Source organism: Myodes glareolus, chromosome 8 (assembly GCF_982192425.1).
Source record: "Myodes glareolus chromosome 8, mMyoGla1.1, whole genome shotgun sequence".
Classification (NCBI taxonomy): Eukaryota; Metazoa; Chordata; class Mammalia; order Rodentia; family Cricetidae; genus Myodes; species Myodes glareolus.
This window is the reverse complement of record NC_142033.1, coordinates 48,892,836-48,918,679: the sequence shown is the minus strand read 5'-3', so window position 1 is coordinate 48,918,679 and position 25,844 is coordinate 48,892,836. Positions and strand designations below refer to the sequence as shown.

The 25,844-nt window shown below is 34.7% G+C and overlaps 1 protein-coding gene across 7 annotated transcripts in view; it reads left to right on the top strand.

The window, feature by feature from the left end:
• Pcdh7 (protocadherin 7) overlaps positions 1 to 25,844 on the top strand; it is a 404,659-nt gene that overhangs the window by 185,186 nt on the left and 193,629 nt on the right. For 2 of the 7 annotated variants that reach the window (XM_085691885.2, XM_087909034.1), the window contains exon 2: positions 12,075 to 12,183. The exons of 1 other annotated variant lie outside the window; for it this stretch is intronic. In XM_085691885.2, coding sequence (XP_085548011.2) covers positions 12,075 to 12,183 — 109 coding nt within the window. Of the gene's footprint in view, positions 1 to 12,074; positions 12,292 to 25,844 lie in introns of all 7 variants that reach the window. 4 more of the 7 variants (XM_048415091.3, XM_087909036.1, XM_048415090.3 and 1 more) reach the window with 2 other exon arrangements.

The following is a 25,844-nucleotide window of genomic DNA, read 5'->3' as shown; positions in this document are numbered from 1 at the left end:
ACACACAATAAAATTAATTAAAAACACAAAATTAAAATTTGTCATAAATTAACAAAATACCAGGAAGATAAAAATGCCCAGACAAAGCATTATGAGACCATATATCAAAATTGTCAATAGGACTGTTTTCTACTGGTGGACACCAGGAAACAAAACCCCAATTTTTAAATTATTATTTGAAGCACAAACATACAAATACATATATCACCCAAACTATTAGCCACAACACTAAACCCAAATGTAGCAAATATTGGCACTATCTTAAGCTACTATTTGTGATTTTTTTAATCAGCAGCTGTTATTCAGTGCTGTATTGTTATACCAGGTTTTATATGAAGTAACTTATAAAATCAGGCTTGTAGTACTTACTTTTGCTTGATATTTGTGTTCCAGTTGCTAGAAACTGCTATTTTTTTTGTATGAACTGTAGTTCAGGTAGAAGAAATGATTTTTTTCAAGGCATGATGTAAATACAGCTAGGGTTAGAATTTGTTTATAGTATTTTCTGATCTAGACTTCAAGCAAATTTCCACACATCATACATACTGGTAACTTAAAAAACAATTTATGAACTAAGTAATCTGTGTAAGTGGATTGTGATACCGTGGTGAACTTAAGGTGCCTTGTTAAATAAAATAAAGAATTGATAGGTTCTCCATGAGAGTGATTTGCCAACACTTTAGTGATGGTACTGTACTAGACTATCTATTACATGTTCTAAATAGCACCCATTCTGGATCTTGATGCTTCTTGTTCTGTAAAGAATGAAGTGGAAAATGGAAAAAAAATGGCAGGGGATCTGGGAGGGAAGTCAAAACGAGAAGATAAAGAAAGATGAGCAAATGATACCAATGGTGCTTGAAAAAGCTTCAAGGAATCACATTGCTTTATACGCAGCTAAAAATATACTCTTTATAATCAAGTAGGTGTTTGGGGATCCCAGAACAAGTGGGTACATCTCAAATACAGCTCTAACACCTCAGGCTTAGAGGATATGACAGAAGAGGATCCAAAAGATTGTAAGAGCCAGAAGACCTGCAAGTCTGTTAAGAGATTTCATCTCCTGGAAGTAAGGAAGCTACACCCATGATAACAACACGTCTGCCTAAACAAGGTTTGATTGATGAAAATATCAATAGACGTGCTAATATAGAAGGGCAGCTCTCACTGGGTAGCACTCTTACTGCTAGACAAAGAACTACAGGTAACTCATGACCGTTGAGAAGGAGAAAGTATTAGTTTTTCTAAGGAGTGAGACTCATGATTAGTTATCGAGAACAAAGCAGTTAGCCTGGAAATCATACATAATGAAGCTACGCTAAATAGATGCTACAGGTTCTATATAAATACCAATAAAAGTAACAAAGAAGCCATCAATTTGAGAGAGAGAGAGAGTGTGAGAAGGGACATGAATGTGGTTGAAAGGATGTCAGTAAAAGGAGAAATGATGTGATTATATCTTAGGTAAAAAATAGTAAAAGAAATAGCAAAAAAATCCTGTGTGGTAGATATTAACTTCAATAATTTTCCAATCAAAACAGGCTTCTGTGTATTTCCTCTGTCTCAAAATAGCACGTTACAATAACAAGTATATGTTTCAGTTCTGTTGGACACTAACTATGGAATTCATCTTGCAGCAGTTCATCCTGAAACAATTACTTATGTGGTTAATATTATTAAAGAGACACTCCAGTGTGCTCTGTGTATAAGAAATATTATAGTATAAAATATTTAAGCATCAATTATTTTTGCATTACTCTTCAGAGTATGCCATATGTAAGAAACTCAGCACAATATTCTATTTTAAAAGAGAGAGTGAGTATGGAATAAGTGATCTGGTTGAAAAATGGAAATGAAGGGGGCTCTAATTAAGGAAGACAGAAAGACAGAGAAGTGTGAAAGAAAGGGTAACATAACAGTAAGAATATCTAAAATGTCATAAGGAATCATACTATTGTAACTACTACCTTTCATAGTATCTATAATACACTTAAGTCTGTATTTAAATATACATACAGAGCTTAACTGGAATTCTCGTGTTTGGATTTACAATGCCCCCTAATTAGCCAAAACTATCGAACAAAACTTCCAACATTAAGCATGAGAAGCTCTGTTTTTGCTGTTGGTCAGGGTTGTTCAAGAGAACCCCAAACCATACAGCCTATAGCTGTTGTCTTTGGTTAGGTACCCTGACCCCCAGAGTTAGAAGATAAATCCATTTTGTTGAAGGCATAATAGACTTCAGATGCAGAACCCAGAGGTCCCTGAACTGGAACTGACCTGAATGCCTTCCTTCTTAAGAAGTTGCTTTAAGTACGAAATGGTGGTAAGCAGGCTACCAAAGGAGGGATTCGCTTACTTTATTTTAGAAGTCTATATATGTGTGCAGTCAAATACAGAATGGGTAATAGAGGAAGGTAGTTATAAATACCAGCTAAGGTCACACGGCCAGTTGCAAAGATGAGGATTGTAACTGACAAGAGTATTTCAGTCATCTTTTGTTTTCTTCCCTCAATTTCTCTCTCATGTAACATAACGGCAACAAAGAGAACAATAGTGGTTATTATATTTAAGTTTTGAGATACCAAAAGAATGTCCCTCAAGGGGGATATTGCCACCTATTCTAAAATTTATACAAGGAATAATTAAATAGGCATGGTTATGATCTTGTTATTGTTTACATTTGGAAATTAAGCATGACATAAGGAGATATGAATATGTGTCAAGTTGATGAGTGTTGTGGTTACTGTTCTTGACTGTCAACTTGATTACATACATAATTAACTAAAACCCAGGCAGCTAGGAATATTTAAGTAACTTTGTTCTCTTTTTCTCTTTTATAAACTTATCTATTTTACGTCCTGGCTGCAGTTTTCCCTCCCTCTTCCCCTCCTAGTCCTTCCCTGCATCCTTTGTCACACCAGGTGCTTGCCCCTCCACTGGACTGGTTTATGAACAGTTTTGCTTTCCAGCAAACTGTGGACTTGATCTTATAGCATCAGACTATTTTCCTCCACTTAGAGCAGGGTTACCCCCCCATCAGAAGGACTGTGTTCATTCTTCACAGGATCCCCAGCATGGCAGGAAAAGCACAAAGAGAGGGAAATCCAAGTCTCATGGAACTGAGCACTACTCAGGCAGATGTTTGTGGGCAAGGTGACCCATTTTAGAGCAAAACAACAGGGTGCATTCTTCTGGACAGACAATTCTTCATTTTTCCACCTGAAGGTCACGAACAACATTGTTCTTTCACAGTTTCCAAAAGCACTTTCGATAGTGCAAAGATCACACAATGAGCATCCTCCAGAGACTATGTGTCTTCACTCACGCTGGTGTTTCTTCTGAGAACATGAGGTGCCGCAGTGCAGTACACAAAGGCTGTGCAAATTTTGACCCTACTATTTTCCCACAGGCTCCCATTTCCTAGTCTGAGTAGCTAGTGATTCAGCCGTTGTCCTTTGACAGTCTGATATATCAAGAAGGCCAAGTGTGATTTCTTCTCTTCTGAATAAGCTGTCTGCTGGGCAATTTATGAATTGTCTGTTCAACATATTTTCTACATTTTCATTTATATCTTCTTTCCATTTCTTTAGTAAGTTCTTTACTTCACAATAAAGTTAATCCATTGCCATAAAAAAGAATTCTATGTATGTATACCTTCCCTGTCAGTTCCTTCTACCAGATCTTCCTCCTAATTTCATATTCTCTCTCTCTGTCTCCTTGTCTCTCTGTCTCTCTCTGTCTCTCTCAGTCTTTCTCCATCTTCTTCTCTCTCTTATCTGTCCTTCTTTCCCTCCCTCCCTCCCTTCCTCCCTTCCTCCTCTCCCTCTCTTAATCACCGAATTTAGTTGGTGTTGTTATTATCTCTCTAGGTGTAGGGTTAGAGCTTCAAAAACCTAGACTATGATAGCAATGTCTCACTTAGGGGGAAATATTCTAGAGTCTCTTTTTCTCTGCTCGTTGACCAGTTATGGGGTCTCCTTATTAGTGCCATCTACTACAAAAAAGCAGCTTGTGTAAAGAGGTTGAGAGTTGCACTAATCTATGGGTATAAAGGCAAGAACTTAGATAGCAATTTGATACTATATTCATTTAAAAGCTTTGTAGTGCTTAGTCCTTCCCTAGTGCCTATGACCTCCTGAGCCAGGTTGTTCTTGTTCCCATTAACAGAATGTTATAACATGTCTTGAGAAGCAGGATTTAAATCTAATGAGAGAGTGGTTGGTTCAATACACATTTCTTATGTAAGTGTTCAGTTTTATCTCATCATTGGATCACTACGGGAAGCTGTTAGGAATAAGATGGATTCACATTTCTGTCAGCATCTGGCATATCTTTATTTGGAATCATTCCTTCAGAAGGTGAAAATATCTGTGCTGAGGGAAGTCATGTCTAAAGATACACATGGTATGAGCACTGTGATTTCTTCTTGATGTACAGTTAGTAGAGTAACACAATATTTGCTCTAACAAAAGGGTGCACCAAGGGTCCACAGCAGTGTTTTGTTCTGTTATTTTTGTTTGGACTTCTTGTCAATAGGAAACCCCAACATGACTTGCTCATAGTTTGCAAGAAAAGTTTCCATCCTATCCAGTTGTGAAGAACAGCTGTTCATGTTAGCTCAGTTTTCTTTAATATTTTTATTTACGTATTCACCCACTCTTACCCGTTGTTATTCTTACATTCTTTGTGATTGGTTCTCCTTTTACCTCCATTTCTTATCATTTTGTGCATGTATCCTGCAGGTAACTATAACTGCTGTATGTTTGTATTTACATCTTCTATATCACATCGAGAAGACAGCATTTCATAGCAATCTTCCCCATTTTCCAGCTCTTATCATGGTTCTGCTCCCTCATCTCTGATACTCCTGAGTTTTAGGTTGCAGGGAGGGAATAATCTTGTTTCCATAGTAAATACAAAGAAGAAAAATGAACCAAATCCATGTAACTTTTCTTTGTGCACCACTATTTTGTGCTATTAATAATGAGTAAGGCATTGTGCAAAATAAAGCTTAGCAGCAAGTCTCTGAAATGGAGCATCCAAATAACCCACCAACTGGAAAACATCCTTTTGAATAATTGGATTGAATTTTTTCCTGACATCTTTGTTCAGCACCTTGTACTGGATTGTATCAGAATGAGGAACCTCTGCCAAATCTGGCCGTCTGCTTCTTTTTGAATAGTCAGCCAGATAGGATTAATTTTTTTCTTCATAGTTGTAAATATTGAAAAATAACAATAGTAGTATTTTATTGAGTGGAAACATTATCAGAATCTCAAAATGCTGTGTCCACAAATAAAGTCTTGCTGAGATGTGATTGTCCATTCACTTTTGTGTGTTCAATGTCTATTTTCACATCACAGTTGCAGGGCTGAGTAACTGAAGCAGTGATATTTGACTCAAAGAGCCAGAGTTGTTTCTATTTTGGCCCTCCATGAAAAAGGTTTGCCAGACTGTGGACTAGGTTTACAAGGAACCAGTAATAAACAGTGAAACTTACATCAATTAATAGTGGCCATAGCGTAGTAGCTCAATGTGTTGTGTTGTAGAGCATTTATTTTCTACGAGATTTAGTTCTTCGTCTGTCTATTTTTGCCAAGAATTTCCTACTTCATTTATTCTGTTTTCAGATGTTTTTCAGAAAAGAAAAAAAGCAAAACACAAAGAAAGCAGTTTCCACCTTCAGAATAAGTAGTTCTTGCAGTGCTTTTCACTTTTGAATTGAATATTTTTTTGAATTCGTAAATTCCAAATATATATGATGCATGTGGAAAAGACCTGGAGAAATGAGAACTGTGTGAAAGGAAGAGTGTATATTGCTGGCATGATCAGGCACTGTTTCAATACTGGAATCATTGTTCTTGGGTGGTAACTAGCCCTGATCTGTAGAACTAAGAAAAATACCTCTGGATTCTTAATTTCTCAAGGGCACATACAAGCAACAATGTCAAATATATAACTGCACACCAGTAAAGAGGTAGCTACTTTACTTTCCCCAAATGAGCGCTGTAATTAACTAATCCACATGTCTCAACACGAATCTCTGAACATCCTTTCATCTATTCACATAAAAGAAAGGACGCGCAATTTGAAGTATGGAGGAATGTTGAGGCTTCAGTACATGAAGGCACCCCTAAAAAGTTTAACGACCTGATTAAAGTTTGTTTGAGGGTCCTGCCAAATATCCTACCACTAATGCCCTGTAGAATTCTAGGTATGTTTACTCAGTAGCCCTGACACAGGCTGAGAATGTTTGCAGATTCGTCAAGCATGTGTTCATTTGCAGGGAAAGGTCGCCCAGCATTAGAGAGATCTGTTTTTCACATAGACCACAGCACTCCTACGCCAAGAGCCTCGGCATGACTGTTTCAGTTTTTTATGACTGACAGAGAGTCATTAGAAGTCTGTTTGATGGACATAGCTAAGTGAATTGGAAAAAATAAAAAAAGCCTTTCAGCCCATTCAGAGATAATTGATGTGACGGAGACAGCTGCGTGTGAGTTCCAGATAAGGAGACAATTTATGGAGAAAGTACTGAAGCTAAAAGGGAAGGTGCAGATTTAAAGTTCCCAATAAAGTCGTCTGGTAGACACAGCAGTATTCAATAAGGAAAAGATTTAACCTGAGGTGTTTTCCAATAGATGGCATCCTTTGGGGCCCATCCTCTTGCAAATAAAATTCCCATAAAGGTATTGCCACTAGGTATAAAAAATGGACTCTATTGGCAAAGTATCTGCACTCTTAGCCCAGTGTTGCCTTTACTCTTTCACTCTGAGGAATGAAATGTATAAATGACAGGACTTACTAAGCTTAAGTCGCCCTTTTATTTTCCTCGAATTGATTACTGCTTTAGCAAGGAAGCATGAGTTTTTATTCTGGGAGCTGCAACTTTGAAAACTTTTACTAGTTGCAGACTTAAGGTAAATATCTTTACAAATGTGTGCTTGTGTAACATTATAAATACTTTTCAGGCATAATAGATTTTTTTAAAAATGGTTTTATTGAGCTATACGTTTTTCTCTGCTCCCTTCCCTTTTTGAAAAAAATATTCAAACAATTTAGAATGACTAAAATAAAGCTGTTACTGTACATGTGTTTTTACATATTCATCTGTACTCCTTTCCTCAAAACTACACGTTAAATTTCTGACAAGGAAAACTTGACCTGGGTATTTTATATATAATCAATGATTATAATCTTTGTCCTTTTAGTTTCTTGGAATTATTTTTACATGCAAATGATCACTATAGTCATACATTGTTGCCTTTGCACTCCTATTTTCAAAGAATAAAGGTGGAGAGGAAGAGGCTCCTTTCACAAAGTCCGTGATAACAGAGCGACAAGAAGGCGGCCTCTATGCAGTACCAGAAAACTGAATAAAATAATAAAAAGTGTAGCATGCTGGCCTCCATTCTATAACCACCTTAAAGCAATATGGATACAGTTCTGTCATTTAGGCATTAGAGAGCAGGGCAAGCAGCTTAATTACTCCAGAGCTAACATCTTATCTGGAATTGGAAGGTATTTGTGGTAACCTCCCTCGTGTTGAGGGTAGGCCCTATCTTTCTATCCTCAAGTACAAACTTCTAGAATGTGGTATTGAAACACAAAAGTAGCTGATAAATGCCTTTATAACTTAGTTGAACAGCAAAGTATTTGTGTTTAATGAGGAATAATATTCAAGTAGTTCTTGAAATATTTGATTGCTATTGTGTGTACATTATTACTTCATAAATAATTTGTGGGTTTGAACAAGAAATTAGCCTTGAAATTCTATGTGATTTTAGAACTTCTGTTAGGAGCTTTGTAAATTACTGAGCCAGTTCTATATTTTCTTTAAGAAAAAAAATCAAACTAAAATAATGGGAGATAACTTTGGTTATTTAGCAGTGGCCCGAGGTATCGTGCCTTTTATAGTATGTGTCTCGGAGGGAGCTTAAGGCTCTTTTTATAAGCTATCTCATTAATTCTAGCAGAATTAAGGGGCAGATACTATTATCTGTATTCTACAGATGCTGGGCCTTAGGCATAGGAACCAAAGTTCAGTTAACTTGTCCAAGGTCACATAGAAAGTCTATAGGAAGATTTGAAATGTTCACTTTTCTCTTTCTATTATTTTTAATGTATTATTTTTCTTATATAAAATCTATATACAAATTTACAGGAACCCATATAAGAATTTCACCTTGCATTTGTGGTCCTTATGACTATATTTCTCTGTTTTAGTTAATTCCCCAGTCTCTGAGGTGTGTCTTTCCCACGGTGACTTCTGTTGTTGATCAGCTAGTTCTGCTTTCATCTTCAAACCTCACCTCACCATGGACATTCTTCTGTGTCCATGAAGAAAAAAATTAAGAATCAATAAATAAGTCTCTGAAGAAAGCATTTTTTCTTTAGTTTGTACACACTGCGAAGTGCTTTTATTTTTCTCCTTTATTTTGTATCTTGTTTCCATGGTTTAGATTATCCAAAATGTGATCACATTATTTTTAGCATAGAGTAACCCTTCTTACGTCTGTCTTAGAGACTTTAACAGTGATCAGATTTTTTCTACTCAGTTCCTTCGTGCAATAAATTCTCTTCTCCCCTGATAGTGGAGTTCTAATTTGTCCTCAACTCTGTCCTGTCATAGACATCTTGGTTCAAAAACCAGGAATGAAGTTTCCTAGGATGGTTAATAGCATCTTCTCCATTTGCATTTTATTGGAAGGTTTGTAATATTTTACTAGTGTATACACCTATGAGCCTTTGGGTTTCTTCATTATATACACATTTGAAAGTCCCTGGAATATATCGCATACCAAATAAGTGCAGGTGTAGGGAATTAATGAAGCATGACAATATTGATGACCATTTCCTTTCATGGTGGGCCACACAGGTGGTTTTTAGAGCACCTTCTCTTTAATGCTCATTTATTTAGTGTTCTAACATTTCATTACTTACAAGTTTTCTAGGTAATTCTCAAACTCTTCTCTTACTCTATTCTACATTATATCAACTGTAGTTAAAACAATGTAGTGATACAGACAATATAGTTTTTATCAGGAAGTCAACATATTGTTTACATTTCGATTTTACTCCATCTTTTCTGAAAGTGGAGGTGACATAAATTCCATATTATAATTCTTATTATAAAATGAGTCTTATTATAAGACTCATTATAAGTCTTATTATAAAATAAAGTGAGTCTTCTCACTTGAATCAACTTGATGATGAATGGTACACAAGTTTCTCTCTTCATCTCATCCACATATATTTCTCTCTCCCCTTTTCCATTCTTCCACCTCTCTTTATATTTCCATATACCAACAAACTGAGCATGTGTGACATACTATGAAAGTTGAACTTCAACTTTTGCACTGATACTTTAGTTAAGGTCTGATACGATACTAACTTTATTCTCTTTATCAGTTTGCATGCATCACCTCAGTGATTTTTACAAAAAATATAAAACATAGAATAATAAGGTATAAAACAAACTGTAATACTTACTGATATACTATTGTTATTTAAGAACCATAGAATTTTAATGACATGTTTTAAAAGTGGGTCAAGTGATTGGTGGGTGTGTTCTCACTCATTGTATGAAACTTTTCATTTTCAGTTTTAATGTGAATGATATTTGCATTCATTTAGAAACCACATCAAGCAAAGCAACTTTCAAACAAAAAAGAAACTGATGAACTGAGTGCTTGTTTAAGTACTTAGTATTTTAAAATTCTAATGCTCTTCTAAAATAACTCATGGAAATCAAAATATCAACAATCGTAATGGTGTAGGAAATCAAGAAAATGAAATGTTAAGTTCGCAATAGTCATTATACAATCCATTGTGGAATTATCTCATTTACTTTTGGCTTTCTTTATTAGAAGTATATACCTTGTCTCTGTTATTGTGTGCTGCTTAGGTGAGAAGAAAGAACTCAGCACAGGTTTTGCGATTACTACCTTCATCCAAAGGTTCCTATTTGTTGTATCAAAACGAAGCACTATTTCTTATAACCTCTAGTGTTTTCTTTTCTGTGTTAGGATAGCATATGTGTCTCTTGTTCATTTGAACTTTTTTTCTTTTTTCGTAGTTGAAACTGTACCTAAAAGATATGAATATCATTAAAGTAGGAGTAAAAATAACATTTAACCTTCCATTGCTTTTTAGATAGATAAATCAATTTAACCCATTGTATGGACTTCATATTTCCTGCCTTAATATCATTTATTTTAATAATAATTAATATTTCACTGTTGAGCACTGTTGGCTGAACAGGATAGCTTTAATAGAGCTGAAGTGGTGTCATTTTTAAAGGGAAACTGAGCTCCTCAAACAATTCCAGATACTTTGTGGCCACCTGAGGATGGCAACTGGGAGGGAGTATAAAAGAAATGAAAAATGAGATAAAAAGAAATGATATCTCTCAAGAAATAGGGCAAAATATATTGACCAAATTAACAAAAGCAAAAGATAAGAGTTCTTTGTGAAATAAAGGCCAAGTCTCCAAACTTTTGTCAGTGAGTTTGGTCCCATGCTGTATATGCTGTCTACAGTGAAATACTATGTAACCGTTTTTCCATACTGCTCTGCACATTCTGTGAAACACTGTAAAGACCACAATGGTATTTAATGTCCTCCCATGTTAAGAGCCTGAATTAGGATAAAATGGATTTTTTATAGACTATGTGTTTCTTTTAATCTTGTAAGGGATGAGGTAGTAGCAGAAATATCAGCAATGTGCAGATTTTACAGGAAAGTTTTTTTCTACAACAGTATAAGGGAGAGATTTGTGGAAGTGTATATTTGTACTTAACAAAGCCAATTTATAAATTAGGGACAAAAGCCACAATTGTTAACTTTTTCATTGCTAATCTACCATGTGCAGATAATCCTTAGAACTCCACAGTCCTATTGGTCATGGCTATGGTTACAGATTTGTACCATGAGCTTTCAAGCTATAAACATTCAGAAAAGGTTCTTAAATTTATGCTATGCTTTGGCAACAGTAATTTTAAACAGTACTGGAAAGGAACAGTGTTGGTTATAAGTATAATAACTATGTACATTTGTGTTACATTCAAATTCATGTAGGATTAATGTATATAAATACTTGCTATTAATAATTTCAGACAGCTAAAAACAGCATTTAATATATATATATTATTGATCATATGTCACATCATCAATATTGTATATTTCCTTAATGTGCTATTTTGTTCTATGGATGATGTACTTTTATTTTCATTTTATTATGTAACTAAGATAACTTGCAAGTCTCATGCACGGGAGATATGACCAGGAATTGTCCCCTACAGAGATTCTTGTTGGCTCTAGTTGGATAGTTTTATAGGACAACTAATAACCAAATAAACATTACCCTTGACTTTACTGTGTTTGAATGAACAACAATTATTGTAAACACATGCAGTTGAGTCTTTTGATCTATTTCCCATTAATGGGCTGGAGAAAGTTTTATAGATCATCTTACTATTTACCTTACAATTTCAAATAGATTTTTATTGGGACAAAGTAATAAATATTTTGTGATCTCCTAGTACCACATTCAAATTGTTGTATAAGAGCTGCAGTGTTTGGTGCTGAGTGCCAGAAAACATGCCTTTAGAAGTCTATATTATATGGACTCTATTTGAATGCATTATATCATTTGGATGAAGTATTTAAATGGCATCCCTTCATAATGAATTGGTTTAGTTTTTTATATCTTCCCCCAATTGCTGACTCTTGTTTTTTTAATGAAATGTATTTGTGAAAAATACAAAATCTACTAAATGGGAAAGGGTTGAAAATAGAAAGCAAGTATATTTCATTTCAATGCATGTTAAATAAGATTTGTGTTTTCTCACCTTTATTTCCAAAGAGAAATTTTTGATTTTAATAATGAAAGTATAAACAACAGTCTCCGCATTCGTTAATATATAGTTACCCAAATCTATTTCTACTTGTTTGATCATTTTGTATTAAATTAATGTCTATAGACCTTTAAGTGTTATTTCTGTATTTTATGAAATAAGATCGCTTAAAATCTTCCACCTTAGTGACATTCAGAATCTTTTCTCTTACAGCCATTTCGTAGAGTGACGTTTTCTGTTGTGAGTCAGCCTCAGGACCCACATCAGGGGTCACTGCAGAGTTGCTATGACAGCGGGCTGGAGGAGTCAGAAACACCAAGCAGTAAGAGCTCGTCAGGGCCAAGACTGGGTGCCCTTCCACTCCCAGAGGACAACTATGAAAGGACCACGCCGGATGGCAGTGTTGGTGAGGCAGAGCATATGGAAAATGGTAGGGGCAAACACAACATCCACACACATAATCACGCTAGTGAGCCAGAATAATTAGGCTTCTGAAAGTTAGTATCAAATAAAAAACAAAGTAGATTACACCAAAACTATTTTAAAATACTAAATACTCGGTCAAATTCAGAAATGACAAATAAAAGAAACATAATTCTGTCGATAAAAGCCATAAAATGATGCCATCATTTAAAGTAGCTCAACAGGAATAAATGCACCTAGAAATAAATTAGAGCAGTTCCTGCCATGAAAACGCTAACCCAGTGCACAGCTGCTAAAAAACAACAACGAAGAGAAGTCTTCTTTGACTCTTTTCTTCTATCCATTTTTGTCATGCAACTATTTCTTCAATTGTCAAAAGGCGGTGTCAGTGAAAGGAAAGGACCATGAGCACACTTTGCTTGAGACTTCCCATTCCTGAATATTCAGCAACGAATTTTCGATCCTATTCTTTAGAATGCCAGGTGAAATGGATGAGAAGCAAGCAGCAGCATCCTGCTCGCCCTAATATGCAGTAAATACCATTAGCACTCCTCACTCCTTAAAGTAGAGAGCTTATTCTGATTTCTGCAAGAGAAAGGGAATAAAACAAAATATAATCCTGCCTACTCTTACCTCATTGTGAGGCTATTAGCATAGTGGACACAATTCTCCTTTATGCCTTTTTGTATATCATAAAATAATATATCAAACAATAAATGTAAAGGATTTCACATTTGCTCATGTTCCTAAAGACAATTGTGGTATTTATTTTCTGGATTTTGAGTATTAAGTAAACATTTGAGGAATATGTTTATGTCCAACAGTAGAGTGACAAAGCTCTTCCTAACTTTATTATTATTTCCAATGTGAAAAAGATACAGCTATGTATCAAGAAAGGAATGGGAATTGCATACATTTTGTCTGTAGTGAATAGTTAAGATGGATTTATATCACTCTTCACCTCAATCTACTGATGAAAAGGGATATTTTTCTTGCTTTATACCAGTTTCTTCAGTGGTGGCATGCCAAGACAGTTTATTAGTGCAAAACGAAACAAGCTTTTTTTTTAAAAAATTTACCTATGAATATTAAAATCTAGCAATGAATAAATAAAAAGTTGCCCAAGTGAAGTATTCTAAACTAAATTATACTAAGTAGTTATCTTTCTATGTTATTATTAGATTTGATACCAGGACCTGTTGATTTATGTCCTTCTTGATAAATGATTCAGATTTGAAATGGCATTTTGCCTCATGGCTATTAGGCATGCTTATCTGTGTGTATGGTGGTGTGTGCTAAGGTGGAAGGAAGTTTGATGTGGTCTTTCTACAGAGCAACATTTTGTAAGTAATTTTATTAAGTAAGTGTAACATTTTGGTTTGGATTAAAATGATACTGAGTATATATTTAAGGCAAGATTATTTGAGATTATTTGGACAAAAGTAAATATTAAATTAAAAGGTACCTTATGCAAATACATACATATATATATATATATATATATATATATATATATATATATATATATATACACATATTACATCTCAGTAAGGCAGGATTAATTGCACTTGGGGCTTCTATTTTATATGAAGTTATACTTTGATAATAGCACAATTTACTGTTTACTCTAAACAGTATGTTGTATCATCAAACCTTTTTGGGGGATGTCAGTGGTTTTTGTAGCAATGGCATTATAAGCATCAGATGATGCTATTTTTCTGTTTGTTTTATATTTATTTTGCTTTAAAGACATTCTACATTTTAAAAATAATCAGGAAATGATGCCTAATTAAAGGATAATTATGCTTGGTGAGCCCACATAGGTCAATTTTCAGGAAATCTGCACTTTAGGTGGGAAAAAAAAACAAGGGAATATATAAATAGAATAGGAAGTTCACTGAAAGCTATTTGCTGGAAAAGGTTCCCTTTCTTTTTTTATAACCATGTACTTAGTCCTATCAGCAGAAAAAGCCAGGATAGTACAACCAATTTTCCTACACATCACTGACACTTGATACACAGGGTTTATGTAAGTGATTTGTCATTTGCTGCTGCCTGTGAGCTATGTTGTACCTGATCTATATATAATTACAGATGGAGATAAGATGCACTTTGAACAATCCAGCCACAACAGTTGACATTTGAGAAACAGTTCTGTTTGGATCTTACTCTAATAAATTCCCCTCTTATTATACAGTGTGATTGTATTGCTTGAGTTCTGGTAATTTCATCTTCAATATTAATGGGGCATTCTGACATGAATAGAATCGGAACTGAAGCCTGTCAAATATTCATTTGTCAGATTTAATTGGAATACAGATAATCTGTACTTTTTTGCTTGGTTTAGTTTTAATCAGAATTTATTTCAATTTTCATTCAGATTCTTCATGAAAATTCCATTTTGCATGCTTTCCTCATTCCTAATTATTATTACTTCAAATATTTTCCTTCAGTTTTAACCTGTACGAAACTGTGCACCAACCACTACCTGTTTTGGATGAACTCTCATTGGAACGTTTAGAAGATAATTTACAACATGTTAACACACAACATTCTAATGTCATATCACAAACCAGAAATAAGTTAGAATCTCAAATAAGATGTCAAAGTCGCTGCACCAAGGAAGTCACTGAAACACAAAATTTGAAGTAAAATTTCATTGAAATGTATTCACATTTTACTAAAATTTGTATTGTTCTTTTGCAACTCATAAATTAACTTCATTAATAAGACCCATAACTTGCATTACCAATTAGCTAATTTTACATAGTGCCACTGTGAGCACAATGTTGACATGAACATAATTTGTTATAACCTGAATAAAGTAGAGACTCACTATTTGAAGTTCCTGTGAATTTTAGGAAGTTTAATCACACTTATACCATTATAGATATTTTAGTTTAGAAAAAATATATATTTATCCATAACAATGATCACTAATACGCTCTCTTTCTTTTAATTAATTATCATCAATGTTATGACTTAATGTTGATAAAATTGATATAATTGGTTATTTGACAATTTATTAAAATTTTAATGCAAGAATATATTTTAAAATAAGTGATTTATGGTACAGTTACGATATACTGAATGGTAAAATATTTGAAACATGTATCAAGGAGTTAATAATTAGGGTAGAGAGTAAATACAGGGCATAAAGGCATCAATACATTAAAGACAAATATTGACTACATCTAACTTGCTCTTTCTTAATAGTGAATCTCTCTTCAGATTTCTCTTGGAATGGTATTTCTCTTTCTTTGGGACTATTGTATGTCCTCACCTATAAGCCTGGTCTGTTTATTTTGTTAAAAGTTCTATTCTGAACCAATTCTGCAAAGCCAGTTTGCCTTTTCTATGACTTTAATATGTCTAGTGCACCAAAAGTTCAAATACAGAAAGCACTCCATTAGGCTTCGAGTTCAAATATTGTTATTCATGGTGGGCTTGCCACATAACTCTTCGGAGTTTGTTTTTCATTATTTTCATCTTTGTGGAATAATTAACTTTGAAATCTCACTATAGTCTAACAATCTATGACTCTGACTTTACATTTGATCCTTCTTCTATTTTTTAGTCTACTTTACATATCAGAGATATAGAGAATTAACAGAGACAAACAGACACACACATACACACAGAGAGTGGGAGACTGATGGGGGAGGAGAGAGAGGGAAAGGAGAGAGGCATCGCCTATTTAGATGAGCAATGACTTTTAAGTGTATTATGTGGGCAATGCAGTAGGAATCCTAGGACCTCGCAACCCACAGAACATCTGTGCATTCTAATAGTAGATAACACATTTATCACATAAATCAAAGAAGAGGGCTGAGATTTCTGATCGGGTGGGTGGATATGTTGGCATTACAGCAGGCCAGTGTGGGAGACAGTTTCGGAACCTCCTTCAAAACTCTCAATGCAAGAGCCATCTGGAGATGTATTTCGCCATAACTGCAGTGCCCTTCACATATATTAGGTGTTATTAATTCATTCCACAGCATGAGGCAATATTGTTACTTCTTGCTTGACATCTAAGTGGGTCAGAATAAGAATGAGCAAACACATAAAACGGTGTGTATATTTTATCTAGGTAAACTTTTATAATAGAGCACCAGGCAGGTTATAAAATTTAAATAAGGTGAGAAATTTGACCCTTCTAAGTCCTTAATAAACTCCATGAGTTTAATTTTTCAGATCTTTAACAGTACATTAAACTTTCTTTCAGTAATAATTTTGAATCCATATCTCAACTTTGTCAACCATATGTAAGATTGGCTATATTTCTTTATTCACCCCCATGTCTTGTCTGTGTCTTCATTTAACATACTTTTAGTGGCATTTAGAATACCTTGATCCTGGAAATTAAAACATGGTACAATGCATGACGATCCCATTTTTTCTTTGGCATTACGTTTTCACATTATATTCAGATGAAAGTGAGCATTCATTAGGAAAATCTGCTTTCCTGTGGCCAAGCAAAATGAGAGGGAAAGCCAAGCATATTTTTGTGTGGAGTCAAGCATCCTCTGTCTCCTCTTCACCCGAATCTCTCCCTAGTGACAGCTGAAAGGCATTCTTATGTAATTAATGTTAGCCAGTGATGTTTTCCTTTTAGACCAAGCTATGCAGCAAAGATTTCTCACCTGTCTCCAGATCCTTACGTATGTGTGAATAGTACAACTTCGAAATCCAAAACAAATATCTTGCTCTATTTTCTATAGGAAGAAATGACTATGCAGTGCTAAGGATTTATTAGTTCTGAGTTCTGCGTGTCTCCCTGTCAATCTAGTTGCCAATATCTCGCTGAGAGTATATTTCCTACTTTTCCAGCCATCTGAAGCATGGCTCTGTACCTCCCAAGTGTCCTTAAGAAATCTGCATGTTACCACTACTGCTTCTAGATGACCTCGCTCCTCCTTCTTCCTAGTGATTAAACAGAGACAGTGATTAGAGATGCTGTCAGGTCTCAGCCAATCAAGAAGTATGCTGCAGCTGGTCTGCGGACTGCCAGTAAAAGGAGCAATTCTAGCTAAAAGAATCTAAGACTCCCTCCTAGAAGACGCTTAGCGGTGCTGTGGACAGAATCTAATGGTTTGAAAACAGGTCTTGATGCCTGATGACATCAGTTTGGACTGTCTTTCCATCATTTTGTCAGAGTGTAATTTTTTGAGCACTCTGCTTAGCCCCAGTTTCTTCCATTACAAACCCCAGCTTTGTAGAAGAAAACAATTGTGATGAAAAGAAAAGACAATTTATACATAAATATGGTGTTAAATCCATTATATGAAAAAGTTAAATAGACTTTTCTATTCTTTAAAGAGTTAGGAACAGTGATCTTTATTATTAAATTTAGGAGGATTTGATGTTACTTAATACCTGAAGCTTTCATAAAATGTTTAGTCTTACAAAGACAGCATATCAAAAGTAGCAGTCAAAATATCCTCACCACGAAAAGTCTCTACTGAGTATCTTTCTTGGAGGAGAGTAAAGGGGTGAATCAGGTAGAATTGTAAAAGAACAAAGGTAAACAGTATTTTTAGGAAGTCTACTGTCTTCTGACATCAAATTAATCTGAAAGTTTTGCTACCCAAGTTATGACAGTGCCAATATTAACCTTCCAGCACATATTTTTTCCTTTTAAAAAAGATTTTGCAGTTTATATTCAGGTTTTTAGGTTTAATCCTTGTTCCTCGAGTATATATTTCCTTTTGAACGGCTGCAAAATAGTCACTCTTAAAGGGGAAATGAAATAAAAGTGTTCAATTAGTATGCTTAGCCAACTCCCAGTCCTTTTCTTTTCTAATCTCAGTATTAATAATTAATGCTGATAAAATGCATGGCTGTGTTGCCCTTTTTATTCTAATTTTGTCCTTTAAAGCTACATCACTCTGCTGAACTCTCATGACATTTAAAAAGAGAATGAGCTCTCCTCAAACCTCCAAGTGACTTTGGAGGTCCGATAGTTGGCTTGCTACCATGAGACACTCAAAGCATGGAACGTCTATGAAATTTTACCCCTAATTGAAAACACATTGGTTATTTAGTTCCTTATTTAGTTTATCACAACTTATTCTGCTTTTTCTCACACTTGTGGTTGTGCACATGCACGCTCGTGCACACACACATACACACACTATTTCTGTCTGTCTCTATCTCTCTCTCTCTGCTCTCTCTTTCTCTCTCTCTCTCTCATTCTCTGTCTCTCTCTCTTCTGTTTTTACTCTCATTTTTTTTTTACATAGAATTTGTAAGAAAACACGAGATCTGAGGGTAATTCTAAGTATCTTGTCAGTGACAAAAAGAAAACTAAAGAAAAGAAAAGTGTGATTGGTTTTTGGAAGTGTAGTTAGTATGCCTAGTCTGTGGGTCTAGCTCATATTCTGAGACACTGATCTGTTTCAATAGTCCTCTTCTGGAGATAAACACTCTCTGTTTACCTTTTCTATTGCAGCTATTTTTTTTGAAGCAAACAGTTTTCTCCTTGAGTAAAGCCATGTAGAGCAATATCTCGTATAACCCTTGTTTTATGATTATATGGAGACAAAGCTACAGCTATTCATTTTGACTCAACAAACATATATTGAAATTGAAATATGACCGAGGCTTTTTGAGGAAGCTTGAGTAAATGAAAAAGATTCCCTGTTTTCATAATGCAGTTTTTTTTTAAACTGTCTGGAAGTGCAGCCTTCATTGTTGTGAGTTAGATAGAATGTAGAAGGAGGCAAATGCGGGAAACAAAGCAACGAAAGAGAAATTCTATCAGTAAACAATTATAAATGCATTTTTTTTACAAATGAAATTAAGAAGGCTTAAAATATTGTTTACTGCCTTATATCCTCTTCAACTATAGTCAACTTAGTTTAAATAAAGCAATTACATTGTCTGGGAAGTCATATGTTAAGTCACAGATATTTAAATCACTCATGTTTTATCAGGTTATTGTTAATATTTCTCCTTTATGGGTCTGTGTATCCATGCATGTGTGTGTGGAGATATGCACATGTACTTACTTGGGCATTATGTGGAGGAGAGAGATACATACTGGATTTTGTCTTTGATTGCAGTACACCTTCCTTTCTGAGACATTTTCTCACTGAACCGAGAGCTATCTGATCTACTCCTCTGGCTGGCCACTGCGCTCTAGGGACCCAGTCTCTCCAGCTATGTACTACGGTTGCAGGTGTTGCGCTGGCCTGACTTTTCTACATGGATGCTGGAGATAATTTAGATCCACATTTTTGTGTTACATGCACTGTATATGTGAGTCACAGTCTCTGCTCCCGAATCCTTGTCCTCTCCTCTTGTCTCACTGTGTATGTATCACTGACCTGAACCTTCCTGTTTAGATCAAAGAGACCATTATCCCTCAGAAATTCATCGGCATCTGCCTCCCATATTGGGATTGCAGTCATGTGATTTTTTAAAAATCTGCTCCTTTTATATTTTTCCATATAATTTTTCATTTCTTTTTTAAGTGCTAAATGGAGTCAATACAATTTTTAGAAGATACTATTGACATAATTGACAACAGAACCAAATTCAGGTCTGCTCTATGAAACAAGTTAATTGTTTATCTATGCTCTCTCTTGCTTATAAAAATGACCTATACTAAGTATGTTTATTCTTCCAATACAGCCTTGCAAATATAATATGACCATGTAAAAACTGTTTTTTTATGTCATCCCTTTGTCAGAAGACAAGTTATTATCCAGGTGAAGCTGATATATATATATATATATATATATATATATATATATATATATATATATATATATATTAGATTACAGTTGATTGGATTCAATACATTTATTTAGAAAAAACTTAAAAAATGATCCATTCTTTGTGTTCGTTAGAAATTATTTTTGCATTGTAACACATTCCATTGTTATCTACACTTTGGACAGTTAGTTTGCTTTTTATAAAAAGAATCTTGATTTGAGTAAGCTCCTCTTAGTCCGTGCAGGGAGAGTTTTGACATTGGGTCCATTATCTTGTTAACATTTCCAGTACTTCTCAAAAAACATTATTAATTTTCCATTAAAAGTGTGAGAAAATACTTGTGACACGTGCAGACTTAAGTGTTTCCTCCACACAGACTTTTACTGATCGTATGTCACATTCTCAAGGAAAATGACCTTTATAGTGTGTGTGTTCAGATGAAATCTATGGCAAGAATAAAGATGTTTTAGAAAGACACAGATTATAGAATCAGCAACAAGCTGTTTAAAAATCGGCTTCTTTAGCATTTCTTATTTATAAATGCATGGCCTCTGAATTTTTTTTTAAAACCTTGTATAAAATGATCACCATCTACTTTGATGAGCTCAGTGGATACCAATACGCGATCTGAAAGAGCACATTGCTCTGAAGTTGCATTCCTTTGAGCCACACTGGTTTTTGTTGAACTGTGTGTATTGTTTCTCTTCTATGTGAGGGCACATGTCATGGAACCCAAACTCGCGGTGAAAGTTCATAGACATTATAGTGGAAACTATATACAAGCCAAGAATGTGGAATATTATAAGCATCTAAAGTTAAATGAATCCATTGATTTAGAATAAAGCATTTAGTCTATTAAAATTCCAACTCAAGAAACAAAGGTGAATATTCATTGCATTCTACATCCTTAAATATTGTGATGTAGAGTTTTGTAGGCATTAATAAGTGTGTTTAAAATATGGAAAGATTAAATACTATAAGTAATATAGGAGGTTTGATATTTTGGAGGTATGAAGAATTGTAATGAAACCTTGGGAAAATATATATATATGACAGTGTATATACAAAGATATATACATTTGTACAGTTATATAAAAGATGTAGTATATATATATGAGTATGTGTATTTGATAATCAAAATATAGAGTTATGGGAAATAGTAAGTGATACCAAAAGTTGTAATGGAGATGGCAAAGAACAAATACTGCTGTTTGCTAACCTAGGATAAATGAAAACAAGAACACATTTCAGTGGAAATGAGTATTGCTTAAGCATGTCAAATTTAAATGTCCTTGAACACTATGAGTAACATTTATTAAGTTGGAGGAACAATATACTTGAAAATTGGGGGTTATTTAAGCAGAAAATATATTAAGGTTTAGTGTAACATGAGGGCCGGCTTGTTGAGGTTTCTGTCCCGCCCGGCACCCCACAACCGGCAATTCCCAAAGAAAATCACACACAAGACTCCATAAGATTATAAACTGATTGGCCCTTAGCTCTGGCTACTTATTAGTTCTTATAACATATATTACCCCATTATCCTTATCTTCGTTAGCCACATGGCTCAGTACCTTTTCTAGCTGGGCAGCTTACATGTTGCTTCTTTGGTGCTCTGGGCAGGAATGGCAGAGGGAGTTTCCTGCTTCCCAGAATATTCCTGTTCTCATCGCCCTGCCTCTACTTCCTGTCTGGTTGACACACCTATACTTCCTGCCTGGCCAATCAGCGTTTTATTAAAATACATGATTGACAGAGTACAGAAAATTCTCCCGCACCAGTTTAGGGTCATTAGTATGCTGGCCATGATGAACTGTTTGCAATAGGTAAGATACCATTCTTGTATATGACATCAAGAAAGAGTTGATACTGAAAACAGGATCCTAAAAGGCATTGGGATATATTAAGAGAATCATGGAGAAAACAGTTTCATTTGAAGTGACTGAAAAATATTTAAAACTAAAATAAAACAAATAAACCAACAATGCATGGCAGGCGACGGGATGAGTAATGATTACAAAGGAATTACTGGATTTCTGGCTCTGTAGAAATTAGGATTAAAGCAGAACACACAGGAGTTTACATACTTTGGTTCATAGAGAGTTTTAGGAGGCTAAGATGGTTAGTTCTCAGTGTTCCTGTATTTGTTTATGATTTATTCAAATTTCATTTTTTAGCACACGTCTTATAAACAGGATCTGGCCCTCTCGTCTTTGCATGGGATGCTTTAAGGAATCTCTACTATATGTCCAAAAGAATATGGTGGAAATTAGATAGTTGGGAAAACTGAAGATCAAGAAGTGTAGCATTAATAGACACTTGAGGAATTCTAAGATGTTGTTAGTAGAGGCAACACTATGATTCCATCACACTATACCAATCTTAATTAACTGATGTCAAAAATTATAATTTTAGGCTTTTATTTCCAAGATATTTTGTGATAATTTATTTCAGACTCTGAAATCTAATAAATTGCTTTTGCTATCTTTACTTGAATGATGTCAAGAATTTTTTCAACAGAACTAGCTATAACTTTCTAAGTGGACTTTCATACAATATTTAATTTTATAGTGCTCAATAAAAAGTCCATTCCACATAATTGGAACTATGAGAATATTTGAACTGTCAGAATTTTGATGGGAACAAGTCATTGATACTTTTGTTATGGTTATCCTTAAAATATTTGGTATTGAGATTCAAAGGTCCTTGACACTGCAATTGTCAGTAGTGTGATTGGATGTCATTACACAGTTGAAAGTGGATGTGCTTTAGAACAGAAAACAATATATAATGGAATTGTAATGAAAAATGCATTTGAACTGTGTAGCATAATGATGTCTGAGTGCAGCGCATTTCATGTATCCATAACACCTCAAAGGTGCATGATGACTCCACTGAGTTTGCAGAATGCATCAGAGCAAATGCCTCCAGATACATCATATGTGAGGAGACTTACTAGCAACAATTTGCCAAGCGTATGTCACTTTTCACGTTGTTTTGCCTATGCAAATTTAGCATCAATGCCACATAAAACTTCCCTTCTGTATGCTCACTGTTGTTTAGTAGGAATTCATGAATAAGGACAATATCGGTGGAATGCATTCTATAGCTTAAGGTAGGTTTACTATAAGTCACTATTTAATAATTTCTCAGTAAAAAATGAGAGCTGATAGGTATTTGTTTCCTCAATATCTTTATAAATATCTAGAAATACCCTCCCTTTTTCCTTAGGATATTCTCTGCCCATTGTTGGAGTCGTGACTACAGCATATAAAATTATAGTAAGGCAGAGCTTGTATCGAGAATTATTTTTCTAAATACATAAAACATACTTCTATCAGAGCCACAGAATCAGAGTCAAACATGGTACCTAATTCTTAATACTGAGAGCATTTTTTTTGAAGTGCAATATTGGTTCAATAAATTTAGGACAAGAGTATTTCCCTTTCTGGAGACAGGCTGGTCTTGCCTTTCTTCCAAAAGCAATATCCTTTAAGAGGATCCGGAGAGAATTACAGTGCTTTCTAAAATATTCAGAGATGAGGATGGACTCAGGGGAGCTTTTGAGCCTAGACTCATGAGGCCTGACTGGGTCTGCAGAAGAACCTCTTCCTGACAAAACTTCTGAAGCACCTAGTACCTAGAATTCTTCTATTTACTATCCTTATCAGTACTGTGTTCTAACACAATTCCATGTCTGTAATTAAAGATTATCTTCTTTCTTCTTTAGGCTTTAATCCCTTAATGGGTTTACATATTCTTCTTTAAAATATATAAATTATATTCTCAACATTAACTTCAGAAATATATGTATAACCAAACTATGTGACTCCATACACCTGGTATAGTCAATAAACAGTCTTTGAAGTATTATTCAGGAATAACACTTCAATTGTTTACAGGCATCAGTGATACTTGACATCCAAATTCTGGACAAGAACTATCTCCCTGATTGATACACAGTTGATGCAATAGGCGTAACACCGGCTCTCACCTGTAACAAGTTCTGTCTTCAGTTTATTAAATTGGAAGAAATGGAGTCTCAAGGCCTCATCTTTATTATTTCCCTTTGCATCAGTTAAGGCAATGTTGAGCATGCATCATCTTTGAACAAGTGGCTGGAAGCAGCACGTTCACCCTGAAACATATTTTATCAGATATTTTCCCTTTCCGCTCACTGCCCTTTATGCGATGTGATCAATTGTATTCAGCCTTCACCATTTCTCTGTAAATTAAATTTTGAAAGCCTTTGCTAGTTTCCTGGACAACCTGGGTTCATCTCTTTCTCCAAGAATAATGAAGAACTGAAATCTAATTCTAGTCTATTTTAGCCCTAGCCTGTTTTTATCTTCTTTTGTGAAATCAAGTCCACATGCCTTTTTTTTTTCTGCCCATGTCTGAGTATTTTCAGTCTTCAAGATCAAGGAACCATTAAATTAGTTCTAACAATTGTCCATAGGTTTACAGATGCTCAGGTGTGTTTTTCTTATGTATCCAACATTGAATTTTAGAGCCCATAGAACAGGACTTCTGAGTAGATTATTCTGCTTCTGGTATTTTAATGTTTTTAAAAATTGAAGGTGAAATGAAATGAAAAGTCCTGAGTTCCTCTGATAGTCATTTTATTTCTGAAGGAGAGTTAAGACTATCCCAGAGACGGAGACTCAGTTTTCACACCTGATTTCTCTCCTTCTAGAAAACTTATTCCTCTTTTTGTGGACTGAACCGACTGTCCCTTCCACTCTCTTGCTGAGACCTTGTCTATGGCCTTTAGGAAATAAGTTATTCATTTTCCTCTATCAGAAGTCATTACATTTGAATTATTTTAGATTATTATATTTCTCTTTTTCTTTGGAATATCTTCTAGAAATATCTTCACAAATTTGCAGGTTTTTAAAAGGTCTTTTTAAATATAACAAATTCTACTGTCCCACAACTTATAACTTAATATATGTTCTTCCCAACAATTAGAACTATGAGGTTGAGCTCCATCAATCGGAACAGGAGATGCTGAGTGAATTAATGTCATTGCTCCATTTAAGATAACAAATCTATGACTGTCACTGTCTCAGTTACCTCTATGAGCTGTTGTGGAGTCATATCAAACCAGCCCCTCCACACGGAATGCATTAGTACAGTAATGACAATGAAGTGCTTTGTCATTTACATGATTGTTAAAAATCATTCTGGAATGTACTTCCCTCTTCCTTATTTAAAATCAGACTTTTGATTTATAATGTTAGATACATGACTTTTTCAAACTGTTTGCTGTTATGTTTTATATTTAACCGTAAATGTGAGTTTTCTCTCGGCCCTGTTGTATCTTCTATTAGATTCCAATTCACTGTGATCAGAACACATGGATATTATTTGCTTGTACAAGTTCCAATGTTTATCACAAATGTAATTATGTGAAAACAATCAAAAAGGAAAACATTGCAATGTCACATTTGCTTTCTGCCAGTCGAATGGCTTTTCTTTGTATGAGGCTGCATATGTTTTATGAAGTTTATTGATGAAGAATAGTAAATGTCAGAGATGAGTATCTAACAAGATATTGGTCAATATCTTTCAGTTCCAGGACCAGAGTAGTTCTCGAAGACATTAAAAGCAATACCAAATACTAAGGACAAAAGTAGAGCCATGTAAAGACCATAGCTAATATCAGAGAGTGGATAAAATCTGCCAATTAGGCACCCATTCACAGCTCTTACTCAGATACCCATTGAAAGTGCTAATTAAGCCAAATAGATTTATAATTTTAAAATCAACTTTTGTGGGGCATTGGAGATAATTTTAAGAGCACAGTGCAAAACATCCAATTACAATACAGTTCAAGCA